The sequence below is a fragment of the Gekko japonicus genome, unplaced genomic scaffold (genome assembly GCF_001447785.1).
Source record: "Gekko japonicus isolate JY-2015 unplaced genomic scaffold, Gekko_japonicus_V1.1 scaffold3938, whole genome shotgun sequence".
Taxonomy (NCBI): Eukaryota; Metazoa; Chordata; class Lepidosauria; order Squamata; family Gekkonidae; genus Gekko; species Gekko japonicus.
In genome coordinates, this window is record NW_015173806.1 from 80,575 (window position 1) to 93,253 (window position 12,679).

The window sequence follows — 12,679 nt, forward strand, 5'->3', positions numbered from 1 at the left end:
AAACTAAACTCCTTTCCCCTCCCCTCCCCACAACAGACACCCTGTGAGGTGGGTGGGGCTGAGAGAGCTCTGACACAAACAGCTCTTTCAGGAACAGCTGTGCCAGAGCTTGTGACTGACCCAAGGTCACATCAGCAAGTGCAAGTGGAGGAGTGGGGAATCAAACCCGGTTCTCCCAGATTAGAGTCCGCACACTTAACCACTACACCAAATTTGTGGCACTGCTGCCATCTTCTCCACCACAGGGCATCAGTTATGACTTGAGTCAGCTCATCCATTTTGTACAGGTCACTGCTACCAGCCATTCTCAGCTGAGTGGCAATATTCTCAACCAGCCTTTCTCTGGGATAACTTTCTCTGGGACAAGTGCTCATTCCTCTCCACTCGGTTGCATTTACAGCACCATGGAGAAGCAGCTGCAAAGAAATTACCCTTTGGAGGGACATTTGCACATTTGGCAGGAGGCATCGCATTTATGCTGATTTCTGTGGGGGTACACGAAAGCCCACTTGTCCCAGATAATACGTCACTAAATTCTTAGCAAGAACTGATCATGCCGAAGCAGACTGATGTAAGTGAACTCCTATCGGTTTCATCAATCATACTTCAAAAGCAAAGGAAAGCCCAGTACGGCTGATTTAGTTTTTCTCAAGAGAATAAGAGTGTGGAGAAGACTTGGAAGCCTGAAATCCGCCAGAATGAAAGACTCGTTAAAGCTGAGACAGGAGCACAGGCATGGAAGGCTCAGTTTATTTATTTTTGGAAACCATCAGAAGTGTTTGACAGCAGTCAAGCCAGCATTTGCAGATCTTCACAAGCACCGCCAAGGAGATCTCTTCAGAGAAACCAGAGTAAGCTGACTGTGGCTGTTGAGGCAGACACTAATGTCTCCCACCGCTTCTTGGATCTCAGCCACAATTATATGCATATTATCTAACTAATATGCATATCATCTAACTAATATGTCCAGTGAAAGAGTTCTAGGCTAGACTTGTCCCTGATAAGCTTAGTTGTGTATGTGCACACAACTTTTTTCTTTATAAGGGAAAGTATTCAAGTATCCAATTTTATCGAACATTTCGGCTCTGACAGTACGCTGAAAACCCATTAGTGGACTATGGGATTCTTAAAAGTAGCCCATCAAATGGGTAGACTTCAGTGTTCCCTCTAAGCTGAGTTCGTGTGAGCTAGCTCACAGTTTTTTAGCCTCTGGCTCACACATTTTCGTCCCAGCTCAGGAAGGAGGGCTCCGGAGTAACCTAATTTATGCAGCAGCCAAACCGCTCGCTCACAACTTTGATGCCAGTTGCTCACAAAGTAGAATTGTTGCTCACAAGACTCCACAGCTTAGAGGGAACATTGAACTTGGGTTTGAAATACAAGGTGGCATTAGTGTTTCCATGTGTTGGGCCAGGCCCAGGACTGCTGGGGAGATGCTGAGTGTGAAAAACTCTGTATTTGGCCACTGTGTGACGGAGTGTGGGACTGGACGGGCTGATCCAACATTGACTTCTCTTATGTTCTTTTCAGTTAAATGTTAGGGGGTTGCCATTCTGACTCACAACAAAAGTTGAACGTATGGAACTGGAAATGTAGAAGGGAAATGATCTATCTGAGGATCTATCTGAGTCCAGCCATAAATGCTTAGTTCTTTTTTTTCATATTTTTAATGTGAAGGTGTAATTTAGGTCTTCTGAATTTTACATCAGGGACTAAGCCAGGATTCCCTTTATCTCCACTCCTGTCCGCCCTATTCTTTTCTCATAACGGGAATGTCATATTTTTAACGTGAAGGTGTAATTTAGGTCTTCTGAATTTTACATCAGGGACTAAGCCAGGATTCCCTTTATCTCCACTCCTGTCCTCCCTATCCCTTGTGCCACTTGCTGAAGCAGTTGAAACTGAGGTAGAAATCAAAGATGAGATTTTTTTTTGCCGTTAAATCAGCCTTTTTGCTGATGGTACAGTTCTACACTTAACAGAACCCATTAATTCACTAAATATACCCAGACTTTACTTTCAAGAATGTAGTGAAAGACCAGGATTTTGTGTCAGTTTCACAAAACCTGAAGTTCTAGCTATTAATTTTAACTGGAGACGAACATCAAAATATTGCTGAGCGCGAATACAAATGGGTTTCCATTGCATGGAAACTATTCATTCCTACATTAATAAGGCTATGAATTTAGATTGTCTAAACCCAACCCCCCCGCTGCTACCTAAGATATCTGAGGGCTGAATGCCGTGTTCTGACAGGTCAAAATTTGAGCTTGGGCTGTACCACTTTGGAGTGCAGACGCAGCTCGCATGATTGGATTGTCCTCTGTGCGCTCTTTCCCGAAAACTACCCTGTGAAGGAAAACGCAAGGTTAGACGTGTTCCCTCTGATGTCTCATTTCCTCTTCAGAGGGTAACTTCTTTGTGTGGGAGTTGCATTCTGTCACAGGAGCCCCTTCCAGGCTCAAATCTTCCACTCACTGAGAAGCAGGCCAGGGTGGAAGTGGAAAGTGCCAGCAAGTCACAGTTTTCAAGGAGCGAGATGTTCAGAGGTGGTTTGCCATTGCCTGCCTTCATGTCACGGCCCTGGTATTCCTTGGAGGCCTCCCATCCACATACTGGCCAGGGCCGAACCTGCTTAGCTTCCCAGATCTGACAAGATCAGGCTAGCTTGGGCTATCCAGGTCAGGGCGTTCGTCGGGTAGTTAAGGAAATTAAAGAAATTAAGTAATGTATCATGGCCGGTAAGGCAAGTTTTGCCAGAGTTTCAGCAAACAGACAAGAAAACTATGTTATCTTGGGAATTTTTATGGAAAAATGCAATGAAAATATCAACGTGTAATAACCTAAAAGAAAATTGTTATAAGATGATGTATAGATAGTATATGACACCAAAAAAGATTGCAAATATAAATAGTAATATGTCAAACAAATGTTGGAAATGTAAAAAAAATAGAGGGCTCTTTTTATCATATGTGGTGGACATGCGATAAAGCAAAAAAAATTTGGGCTGAGGTTCATGCGGAGATGGAGAAAATTGTGAAATGTAAATTTAAGAAAGAACCTGAAATATTGCTTTTGGGACTTAAAATGGAAGAAGTCAACATGGTGAAAAGGACTTTGATGTGGTACATGATCACAACTGCTAGAATGACATATGCTCAATGCTGGAAGCAGGACAGAACTCCTGAAATAGGGGAGTGGATAAAGAAATTACTTTTTATGGTTGAAATGGACAAAATGGCAAGGAAGCTTGAAAATCTGGAAGCAGAAGAATGTTTTGCAGACTGGAAAGACTTTAAAGAATATTTAGAGAAATATTGGGTTGTAAAGAACAACTTACTTTGCTTTGATAACTATTTAAAAAAGAATGACATTAGAAGAAGGATAAATGTATAAGAATAATAGTTGAAAGATATGTTACCTGTAGAATGTGACTAGTGAGTAAGGGTGAAATGAAGAGAATTTAGGATGTGGGCTGGAGGTTGGAGCACTGTGGGAAGTCAAAAGGGGTGGGGAAATAGGAGAAAAGGATGTATGACAATTAGTAATATGATGTATGTTTGATCGCTTAATATATCCTAATAAATTGTTTTTTTGGGGGGAAAAGAAGACTGTGAAAGAATGCTGGTTTTATATGAGGATATGAAAGAATGCTGGTTTTATATGAGGCTTAAAGGAAGAGCAAAGGAGAGCAGGGCCCGAAAGAGATAGGTTCAGGGATGCAAAGCTTTGTGCAGGGCAGAGTATTTTGTCAAAGAACTACAACCCCTGTGTCAAGAGCAGGTTGCTGTGCCAGTGAAGATCCTGTTGCCACAAAACTCTGGTGACAGTTGGGCAAGGGGGGGAGTTGGATTTAGTTTTCTGTCCACAGAGATGGAGGAAGTGGCAGATAGAAACTGTTGATAGCTAGATGCATGATTATATGTTGATTTGAGCTCCTTTTTATAACGTTACCACATTGTGTTGGATTACGTTCAGTGCCTAAGATTCTCCAGTCCTCTTGGGGATTTATGTATGTTAATTTATCCCGATTCCCATTTCTTTTTGTCCCTTGATAAATTCCTCATTTTAATTCCCACTGCTGTGTACGATCTGTGGGATATTGGTTTCTCTCATCTGTGGCTGTTCAGGTCTGCTATGTGGGGCAGAGAGCCTGAGGAAGCTGCAGTGTTTTTTGTAGAAACCAGGGGATAGAAAAAAGGCAAGGCATGGGTGAGCTAGGTGGGCTGGGAGAGGCTTCTGAAGACTTGTTTACTGCTTCAGAGCTACAAGGTGTTGGCTTGGTTTCAGCTGTAGGCTGTGACTCCTGATCAGCCAGTAACCTGATCTCTTGTTGTTCTCCTTCTGGCTCAGAGCCAGCTGCTCAGTTACTGGCTCAGGGCTAGCAGTAGCTCTTTGTCTGAGAAATCTGAGCCATCACTCAGTGCAGACTGACTTATGACAATATGATTCTTCTGTTGCAGGCATATACTAGATCTGACAAATGGAGCTTTTACTCTCGAAAGCTCATACTCTGAAAATCTTGTTCTTCTCTAAGGTGCTACTGGACTTGAATCTAGCTGTTCTACTGCAGACCGACACGGCTACACTCTCATGTTGCAGAGACACAGTGGGCCATGGAAGTAGTGCAGTATCCCCATGCCTATTCCACATCTTTTTACAGACTAGGAATTACCTTGGGGGCATTGCATGCCTGCTTCCTTTTGCATGGATGAATGATGTGAACCTGATATAATCGCTTGCTACCTGTGGCTCTTCTGGGCACTGTTCTCCAATGTGGCATCTGCCTCATGTTCAAGGAAAATGAAGAAAACCATTGCCCTGTGGGCGGGGGTCATTTAATAGAAAAAGAGGTGCAGGAGCTCATCAGCATAACTCATTAGCATAACTTAATTGCATATGCCACACCCCCTGACCTCTCCCTTCCCTTCGCCTAGGGTTCCCAAGTACCTACCTACGATCCGGCGGGGGACACATGCTTCCCCGCCGGAAGATTCTTGCTTAGAACACAGGTGCTGCACTGGTACCATCGAGTTTCCAGCCCCATTGCTAGAGCGTCTCCCGGCTACGTGCCTACGTCACGTCTGGGTGATGGAATAGTGCAGCGCCTGTGTTTTCCCTGCGGGAATGGTCCTGGAAAGAACTATACATCCCCCGCCGAATTAAGGTAAGTACTTGGGAGCCCTGCCTTCGCCTCCAAGTGGGGCGAAGGAGGGGGGGATCTCAGGCACTTCTGCCTGACAGAGGGGCCAGCGCACCTGAGTTCTTTTCCTTTCCCCCTCTCCCTTCCCTTCGCCTCCAAGCGAAAAGGGGGGGGGATCTCAGGCACTTCTGCCTAACAGAAGCGGGCCAGGGAGGATGGCAGGGGGGCCAGGAAAGGCACGGGGAGGCATTTAAAAGCCTCCCGACTCCTTGCAGGGCCTTCTCTGGCTTGCCCGCTCCTCCTGGCCCGACTGAGGGCTGCTGGGGGCAGGGCTTGCCACCACATGTGCCCGCTCCTGGGCTTGTTACTTCTGGAATGCTGTCCCGGCTCATTCCGGCTGGAAATGAGCCCTGCCCGTGGGGCTTATGGATGACAAGTGGTTCCCCACCTGAAACAGCCACTGCTTGAGGTACTGGATGATGGATAAACCGCAAGTGTCCCCGAGCTGCAGGTCTCCTGCCAGAGACTGGGAGAAGGGGCCTCTTGAACATCTCCCCACCCATCAGTAGCCTTTGCAGTCCTAGCTAAGCACCCATGCCACTGTCAGGAGTAAAGAAAACTGGCTGCAGAGAGCAGGAGTAAAACCAGCACTGTGACAGCCACCCAGGAAAAAAGCTGGTGGTGGTTTACTCCCTTTTTCCCATGGCGAGGTTGTTTTGCTCTAGGTGCCTTGGCAAATATTCCCCTCTTGCCTGAGCTACCGTGCTGAGGAGAGTGAGAAGGCAGGAAAGGAAACCCTTTCATTCACTCCAGACAAGCAGGGTTCAGTGGTGGTCAGGAGAGGCAGCCCGACATGTGCAGTAGTAATTTAAAAGGTTAATGGCTGTGTTATTTAATATTAAAATTTGTGTCTTCTATTATTATGTATGGTGGGGAGGCCCAGAGGGCATATAGTAGTGTAGCCCTTTTGGCTGATGGTGATTGCAGACGTCGCTCTCTGTGAGCCATGGAGGGAGTGTCACTGGGCTAAGATGTTAATTTAACTTCCTTCCCTCTGTATTCCCTCAGGGTGTCCATGAATCAAAAGGAGTGACTGAAGACTACTTGAAACTGGAATCTCTGATACAGAAGGTCGTTTCCCCTTACTTGGGCACCTATGGCTTGTACTCAAATGAGGGGCCCATCACTCACTCTTCGTGTTTTTTAGGTAAGAGAGGGACCAGTGAGAACTGACGGGAGAAGAGAAAGCCCCCCGGTCCCTTTTGTTTAGTCCCCCCCCCCCATGCCCAGTTCTTCATTGGAATCCAATTCCCAGTTTGCAGAATTGCCCTGTTTCCTTACCGCTCCTTATCCTGCTGAGTTGGCCTCTTCTACTTGCCTCCTGGTAGGTTTATATCAGCTTCTTTTCCATGGCGTCTTGAGGCAACTGCACATGCACAGAGGTCACTTGCTAATTAGTGAGGGGGGATTACCTTCTCTTTTTAAAACAGTTTTCAGATTTTTCTGAAATATATACCAAGTATAGATTCAATAAGGACCATAAAGTAAATTGTTCAGAAGTAAAATAACCAGGCACAGGATAAATATGCACATAAGACCTTTACAGTGCAATCACTAGCCCAGTGATTATAAAATAAACCTATGGTCCAAAAATTTCCTTCTTTGATTGTGTTCCCACAGTATTCACAAGTAAAAAGCAGTGTCCTTTTGTCTGAAGCTCTTGGTGGGTAAAAGAGCAACTGTTGATGTTTTTGGGCAGCTGCTGTTTTGTTCTGCTGGAGACCATTTAGGTGACCGTGGTGGTGGTGGTGGGCGGGTCTCTCTTCATTGCACAACCCTTGTTCTCCTCCTGGCTGTGCCTGGGGGCTGGGATGAGAGTACAGAGGCTGCAGATAAGTGGGGGGGGGTGTTGGAAGGGGTCAGGCGTTTCAATCTCCGGTGTCTGGCCCATACCTCAGGGACAGTTGGAGCTTACCCGTTCTCCAGTTCCTCCAGCGGTGACTGGTTTTTCAAGGTGGGAACCACCTGCCAACAAAAAGCTCTGCCAGGTAATGGCACTGCCCATACTCTGGAGATGCTTGGAGCGTGGGGGGGGGGGTTGTGGGAGGGGGAGCTTCATCGCCAGGATACTCCCCCTCCGAGTTCAGTGGCCGGCTTGCCCTGGACACCGGTTTTCCGTTGATGGATGGGTGAGCCAAAGCGACTCTCGCTAATGACGCTGCTGCTGTTTTTTCCTTAGTAACCCCTGCCACGGCTTTCACAGAAGACACGGGAGCGTAATGGTGTTTGGGAGCAGACAGTCTAAAATGGCTGCTCGCGCGCACGAGCGTCAGCAGCCGACGTGGAATATCTTGGCTAGGCTGCATGAGACGGGAGTCCAGAAGCTGTGAGGAAAAGGAAGGTTCAAGGAACGAAGAGTGGGGGCAGCTTCAGGGCAGAGGTTGGCACCAGGGGCAGAGGAGTTGTAAACAACTCTGCTGTTGGCCTTCTCCTGAAATCTGTCAGCTTCTCTCCCTGGCAAGCAACATCCCTGGCTTGTTGCCGCCTAGTGCCACCTAGTGGGCAGTGTGAGCCATCTGAGAGCTTCGGCCGTCACACTGTTCTTCCTAAGCTAAGGAGATGTCGGTGACTAGTAAGACGGAGCTTGTAAGCAGCTCTTAGCTTCCCCAAAAATAGTGTGATAGAAGACTATAAATAACCAAGTGAAGCCACGGTTGGAAAGTCTCCTAACGCACTGGTGGGGGATTTCAGGCTAACAGGATCTGCTTTTTATTTTTAAACCGGAATCCGTGCAATCCTTGGGCTTGTGAGGCCAAAGTGCATACCTGGGGTCTCCTAAGAAATTAGGTCCCGACTAGTCTGGGTTAAGTGATCATAAGACTCTTGTGTAAGAACATAAGAAGTGATTTGTTATACCTGATTCTTGCTTGCCAAGAATCAGGAAGTCCAGCATTGGATAGAGGAATTTCAGCAACCCGTGAGCCTTCTGGGGTGGCCCTTTGAGAACTGCCCCGTGTCCATTTGGACCATCCACTCAACCTTGCCCTACCATAAAGTTAGTTCCTTAATCAAGTGGAACAGAAGGGCAGGCTTCTGGGGGGAGGCCAGGTTATGATATCCCTGGCTACACAGCTTCAGAGTAGAATAAACTGCAAGAACGAGGGTGGTGAGCAAACCATTCAAAATAGTCAAGGAGTTCAGCTTTATAATCACCTGATTATCTTGATGAAGAGGTGGTGGAAAGCAAAGAAGCTCATGAAGGACCTGAGAAGGCAGAAGGGAAGATTAGAAGAGGGGGCGCTGCCGACCAACAAGTGAGTGGAAGAAGTCTGGAGTGGGCGGGGTGAACTTGGGGGGGGGCAGACAGGAGAAGTGGCAGAGGCCAAAGTCCCCGTCTTGTTAAAAAAACAAAGCAAATAAATTAGAATCTGCCAAGTGTAGCAGCACTTGTAGCGACAGAAATGCAGCGTGCAGATTTTAATTGTCCCATGTGTTTCCCGACAGAAAAGCGATTCTTCCGGCGCTCTAAATCAGGAGACATCCCCGCCAAGAACCCTGTGGTGCGATCCAAAAGTTACAACAACCCCCTGCTGACTCCAGTAGCCGAGTATGAAACGGAGGGGGCGGCCCCCAACAGCTCCGGCATCCGAAGGCACTCTGTCTCCGAGATGACCCTGTGCATGGAGACACAGGACTACTCCAATCTAACGACGATCATGGACAGCGGCTCCAGGAATTCAATGGCTACCACCAAAAACTCACACTCGGGAGAGGCAGAAAGGCTGTCTGCTGGCTGTGCGCAGTGCACTGGCCACCTCAAGGCACCAGAGCCACCCAAAGGACTCTCCTACCCAGGGGGTGACCCGAGCAGGGCATTTGAGCTGTCCAGAGACCAAGACTTACTAGCCATCGCCCCTACAGCCAGCCCGGAGAATATTGTGGACCAGATTTTGGAGTCAATAGAGTCGGATTCCGATGGGATTTTCATGGAGTTTGGCCAAAGCGGCTCCAGTTCATCCGAGTACAACATGGATGTGAACAGACAGAGCGTCCTCTGAAGGACTCTGGGTGACGATCTCGGTTCACGCTTAAGGACACCGCTGTGGGATTCAGCAAAACCTGTCTTACGCCATCTTGCGAGGGAGTCTCCCAGAATACCTGAATAATCAGAAATTGAGGGAGGGGATGTCCTTCTGACCAGAGTGATACTCGAGGGACTGATAGAAGATTTAGATAATGGTGGTACCGTTTAGCCATAGGTGTCAGACTGTTTTTCCGGCCAGGTGCCTTCAGCTGCAAACCAGGCCCATTGCAGGGACAGGTGCTGCAGCACAGGAAGTGGGGCCTTTGCGACAGACCTGGCTGGAGGATGAGGGCCTGCAGCGTAATGTCAGATCTGCTCTCCTCCCTCCCTCCCTCTGCTGTGTGACCTGGCCCCTTGCTCAGCAGGCCAAGGGCAAAGGGGGTCTCTGGACATGACTGGCCGTCGTCGTTCTGTCTTGGGCCTGGTCCATTCATTACCCGTATGGTGTGGAAACTGCTTCCACGTGGTTGGGGGTGCTGGGATCTCTGTCAGCAGGAGCCAGGGGGACTTGCAGGTGATGTGGTTCTTTCCAATAGGAGCACTGCCGGTTCCCTGGCACGAGTTACATGGCTGTGGATCATGACAGCATCATTTGCCCAGGCACTGTGATCAGACGTTGATGGCGTGGTGTGGGATCCAAACACCACTCGAATTTGGGTTTTGGGATGTACCTGTGTGGCAGTTTCCCGTGTGGGGCTTTAGCAGGAAGTAAAAATGCAGCTGGCTATGTGAGCTTACCCTTCTGAGAACCTGACTTGGTCTAGTTAAAGTGAGTTACAGTGAAGTCCCGCTGATATTCCTGGGTGCAGTGAATGACCATGGCTGGAAGCCCTGGTGCTTTCAAGGGGGTCTGACGTCACTTGGATCGGAGCTGGTGTGTCCCAGGTGAGGCGAGACGGAAGTTCTCCCTGTCTCACAGTTCATTCCCGCTTGCAATGCATCACTTGGTATGGCCGTTGTGCTCTGAGGGATATGCATGTAGGGACCTGCCCCAGACAGGCATGTCCTTCAACCCATTACTGGTTTCACCTGCTCCTGAGTGGGAAGCAGCCATCTACATTGCGGAGGACGTATTGCTCACTACACAGTGATTTCTCTTGAGTGGCCAGAGTCGCCTTCCTTTTCTAATCGGTTTTGCAAAAGCAGGTATTTTTTCTTTGAAAGATAAACATTTCTTTAGGGTTTGAAAGCAAGAAAAGTCCCCCCCCCCAAAAAAAAAGCAAAACCAACCTGTGACTCCCAACAGAGCAGAATCTGGTGTGGTTTATTTGTCCTCCGTACTGCCTGTAAGCACTCCTTTTACCATTTGACAAGTGAAGAAGAATCAAAATAAATAGCAGTGTGCTACATAACGTGATCCAGAGGCCTGGTTGCTATTTTGTATTAATTTAATTTAAAGGTTTTCAAAATATATATATATGCAGTTGTTAGTAGAAGGAGAAGAGAGAGAAGAGATTGGATTTATACCTCGCCTTTCACTACCCGAAAGAGTCTCAGAGCTGCTTACAATCTCCTTTCCCTTCCCTTCCCCACAACAGACACTCTGTGAGGTAGGTGGGGCTGAGTGAGCTCTTTTGATAATTGTCCTTAAGAGAACAGCTCTGAAAGAACTTGTGACTGACCCAAGGTCACACCGGCAGCTGCATGTGGAGGAGTGGGGAATCAAACCCAGTTGTCCCAGATTAGAGCCCGCACTCCTAACCACTACACCAAACTGGCTCTCTAGTATCTCTGCACAGCCACAGAGAACATTTCAGCTAGTGCTGGGAAGGCCAAGACCTCCCTAGTGATCTATGCTCAGAACCTCACATTGTTCCTGCTTTGGACAGACCCAAGTGTATTTCATCTGAAGGGGGCAACTGGACCTTCTGACAAGTCATACCCTACCACATTGGACCTCCACCCATGCTAGCGGTGACTAGCAACAATGGTGGGCAGCTATAGGAGTATTTCGAGATCTCTGCTGGTCAGGGTAGAAGTAGAAGAAGAGTTGGATTTATACCCCGCCCTTCACTCGGAATCTCAGAATGGCTGACAATCCCCTTCCCCTCCCCACAGCAGACACCCTGTCAGGTAGGTGGGGCTGAGAGAGCTCTGGGAGAGCTGCTCTTGAGAGAACAGCTCTGAGAGAACTGTGACTGACCCAAGGTAACCCAGCTGGCTGCATGTGGAGGCGTGAGGAATCAAACCAGGTTCTCCAGACCAGAATCTGCCATTCTTAACCACTACACCAAACTCTCGAAAAGGTAGGGATTCAATTCCTTGCAGTGGTTTCCCTTCAGAGGCTGATGGTACATTCATGCTAGTTCTTTTCCCAGGATGTGGCCAGTGGACAGCTGGTACACAGCTCACATCAAACACACACACACACACACCTTTGTGTCTGCCTCCCATATACAAATTTATAAACCATGAAAGAAAATTTTCTATTTTGTTTCTGAAATGATATAAATGTACCACACTATGGTTAAAGGGTTGCAGCGAGGGTCAGGTGCCCCTAGACCAGTCTAAGTATAGCTTATCTATTTCTCCTGTTGCCAGTTTGGTGTAGTGGTTAAATGTGCAGACTCTAATCTGGGACCACCCCCCGCCTCCTTGGCTGCAGCTTGACTTTAACGCAGCTGGGTTTCCTCCTCAGGTGTCTGCCTACAGGGCAGGTTCCTGGGACGGGCTGGAGAATTCTGGCATCGTCCCTTTGCCAGCTGCCTTGCTTGGGAGGAAGGGCTGTCTCCTGTGCCAGTTGAGACATTTCATCACCCTGCTGCTCACCACATAGGGACGTTTTCCAGGGAAGAGGTGGGGTAGTTGGCGAGGACCGTCTTCCAGAGAGAGAGTCAGTGGAGTTTACTGCGCATCCTTGATTGTCTGGGTCACAGCTTGGCTGCGTTTACCACAAAACATGAACACCAACATACTGTAACTGAGGAGGAGGAGATTGGATTAATACCCCACTCTTCACTTGGAGTCTCAGAGTGGCTTACAGTCTCCTTTCCCTTCCCTTCCCCTCCCCACAACAGACACCCGGTGAGGTGGGTGGGGCTGAGAGAGCTCTGACACAAATGGCTCTTTTTCAAGGACAGCTGTGCCAGAGCTTGTGACTGACCCAAGGTCACATCAGCAGGTGCAAGTGGAGGAGTGGGGAATCAAACCCGGTTCTCCCAGGTTAGAGTCTGTGCACTTAACCACTACGCCAACCTGGCTCCAACATGATAACACTCCCAAATTTCTGAAGGTCGTTTTCAAATGATTACCCTATTTTATTTATTTACTTCATTTTATACCTGGCCTTTTAATGTGAATTAAATTTTAAAATTGCCTCACTCCTTACAGAATCCTGACTGCCTGGAAGCTCTTAGGGAGGATCTGCCTCCCCCCCCCCTTCATCTTGCCCCTCATTGCCCTATCAAATTTTAAGTGGAAATAAAATGTTTTCTGCTCTTTGCCTTTGAAAG

At 47.9% G+C, this 12,679-nt stretch overlaps 1 protein-coding gene across 3 annotated transcripts in view; it reads left to right on the plus strand.

Annotated features, from left to right (window-relative positions):
* Positions 1-10,542, plus strand: part of PRR5 (proline rich 5) — a 62,296-nt gene extending 51,754 nt beyond the window's left edge. For 2 of the 3 annotated variants that reach the window (XM_015423581.1, XM_015423582.1), the window contains exons 8-9: positions 6,212-6,350; positions 8,648-10,542. In XM_015423581.1, the coding sequence (XP_015279067.1) occupies positions 6,212-6,350; positions 8,648-9,201 (693 nt within the window). In that variant the 3' untranslated portion in view covers positions 9,202-10,542. Of the gene's footprint in view, positions 1-6,211; positions 6,351-8,374; positions 8,458-8,647 lie in introns of all 3 variants that reach the window. The other variant, XM_015423583.1, reaches the window with a different exon arrangement.
* The last annotated feature ends 2,137 nt before the right edge of the window (positions 10,543-12,679 follow it).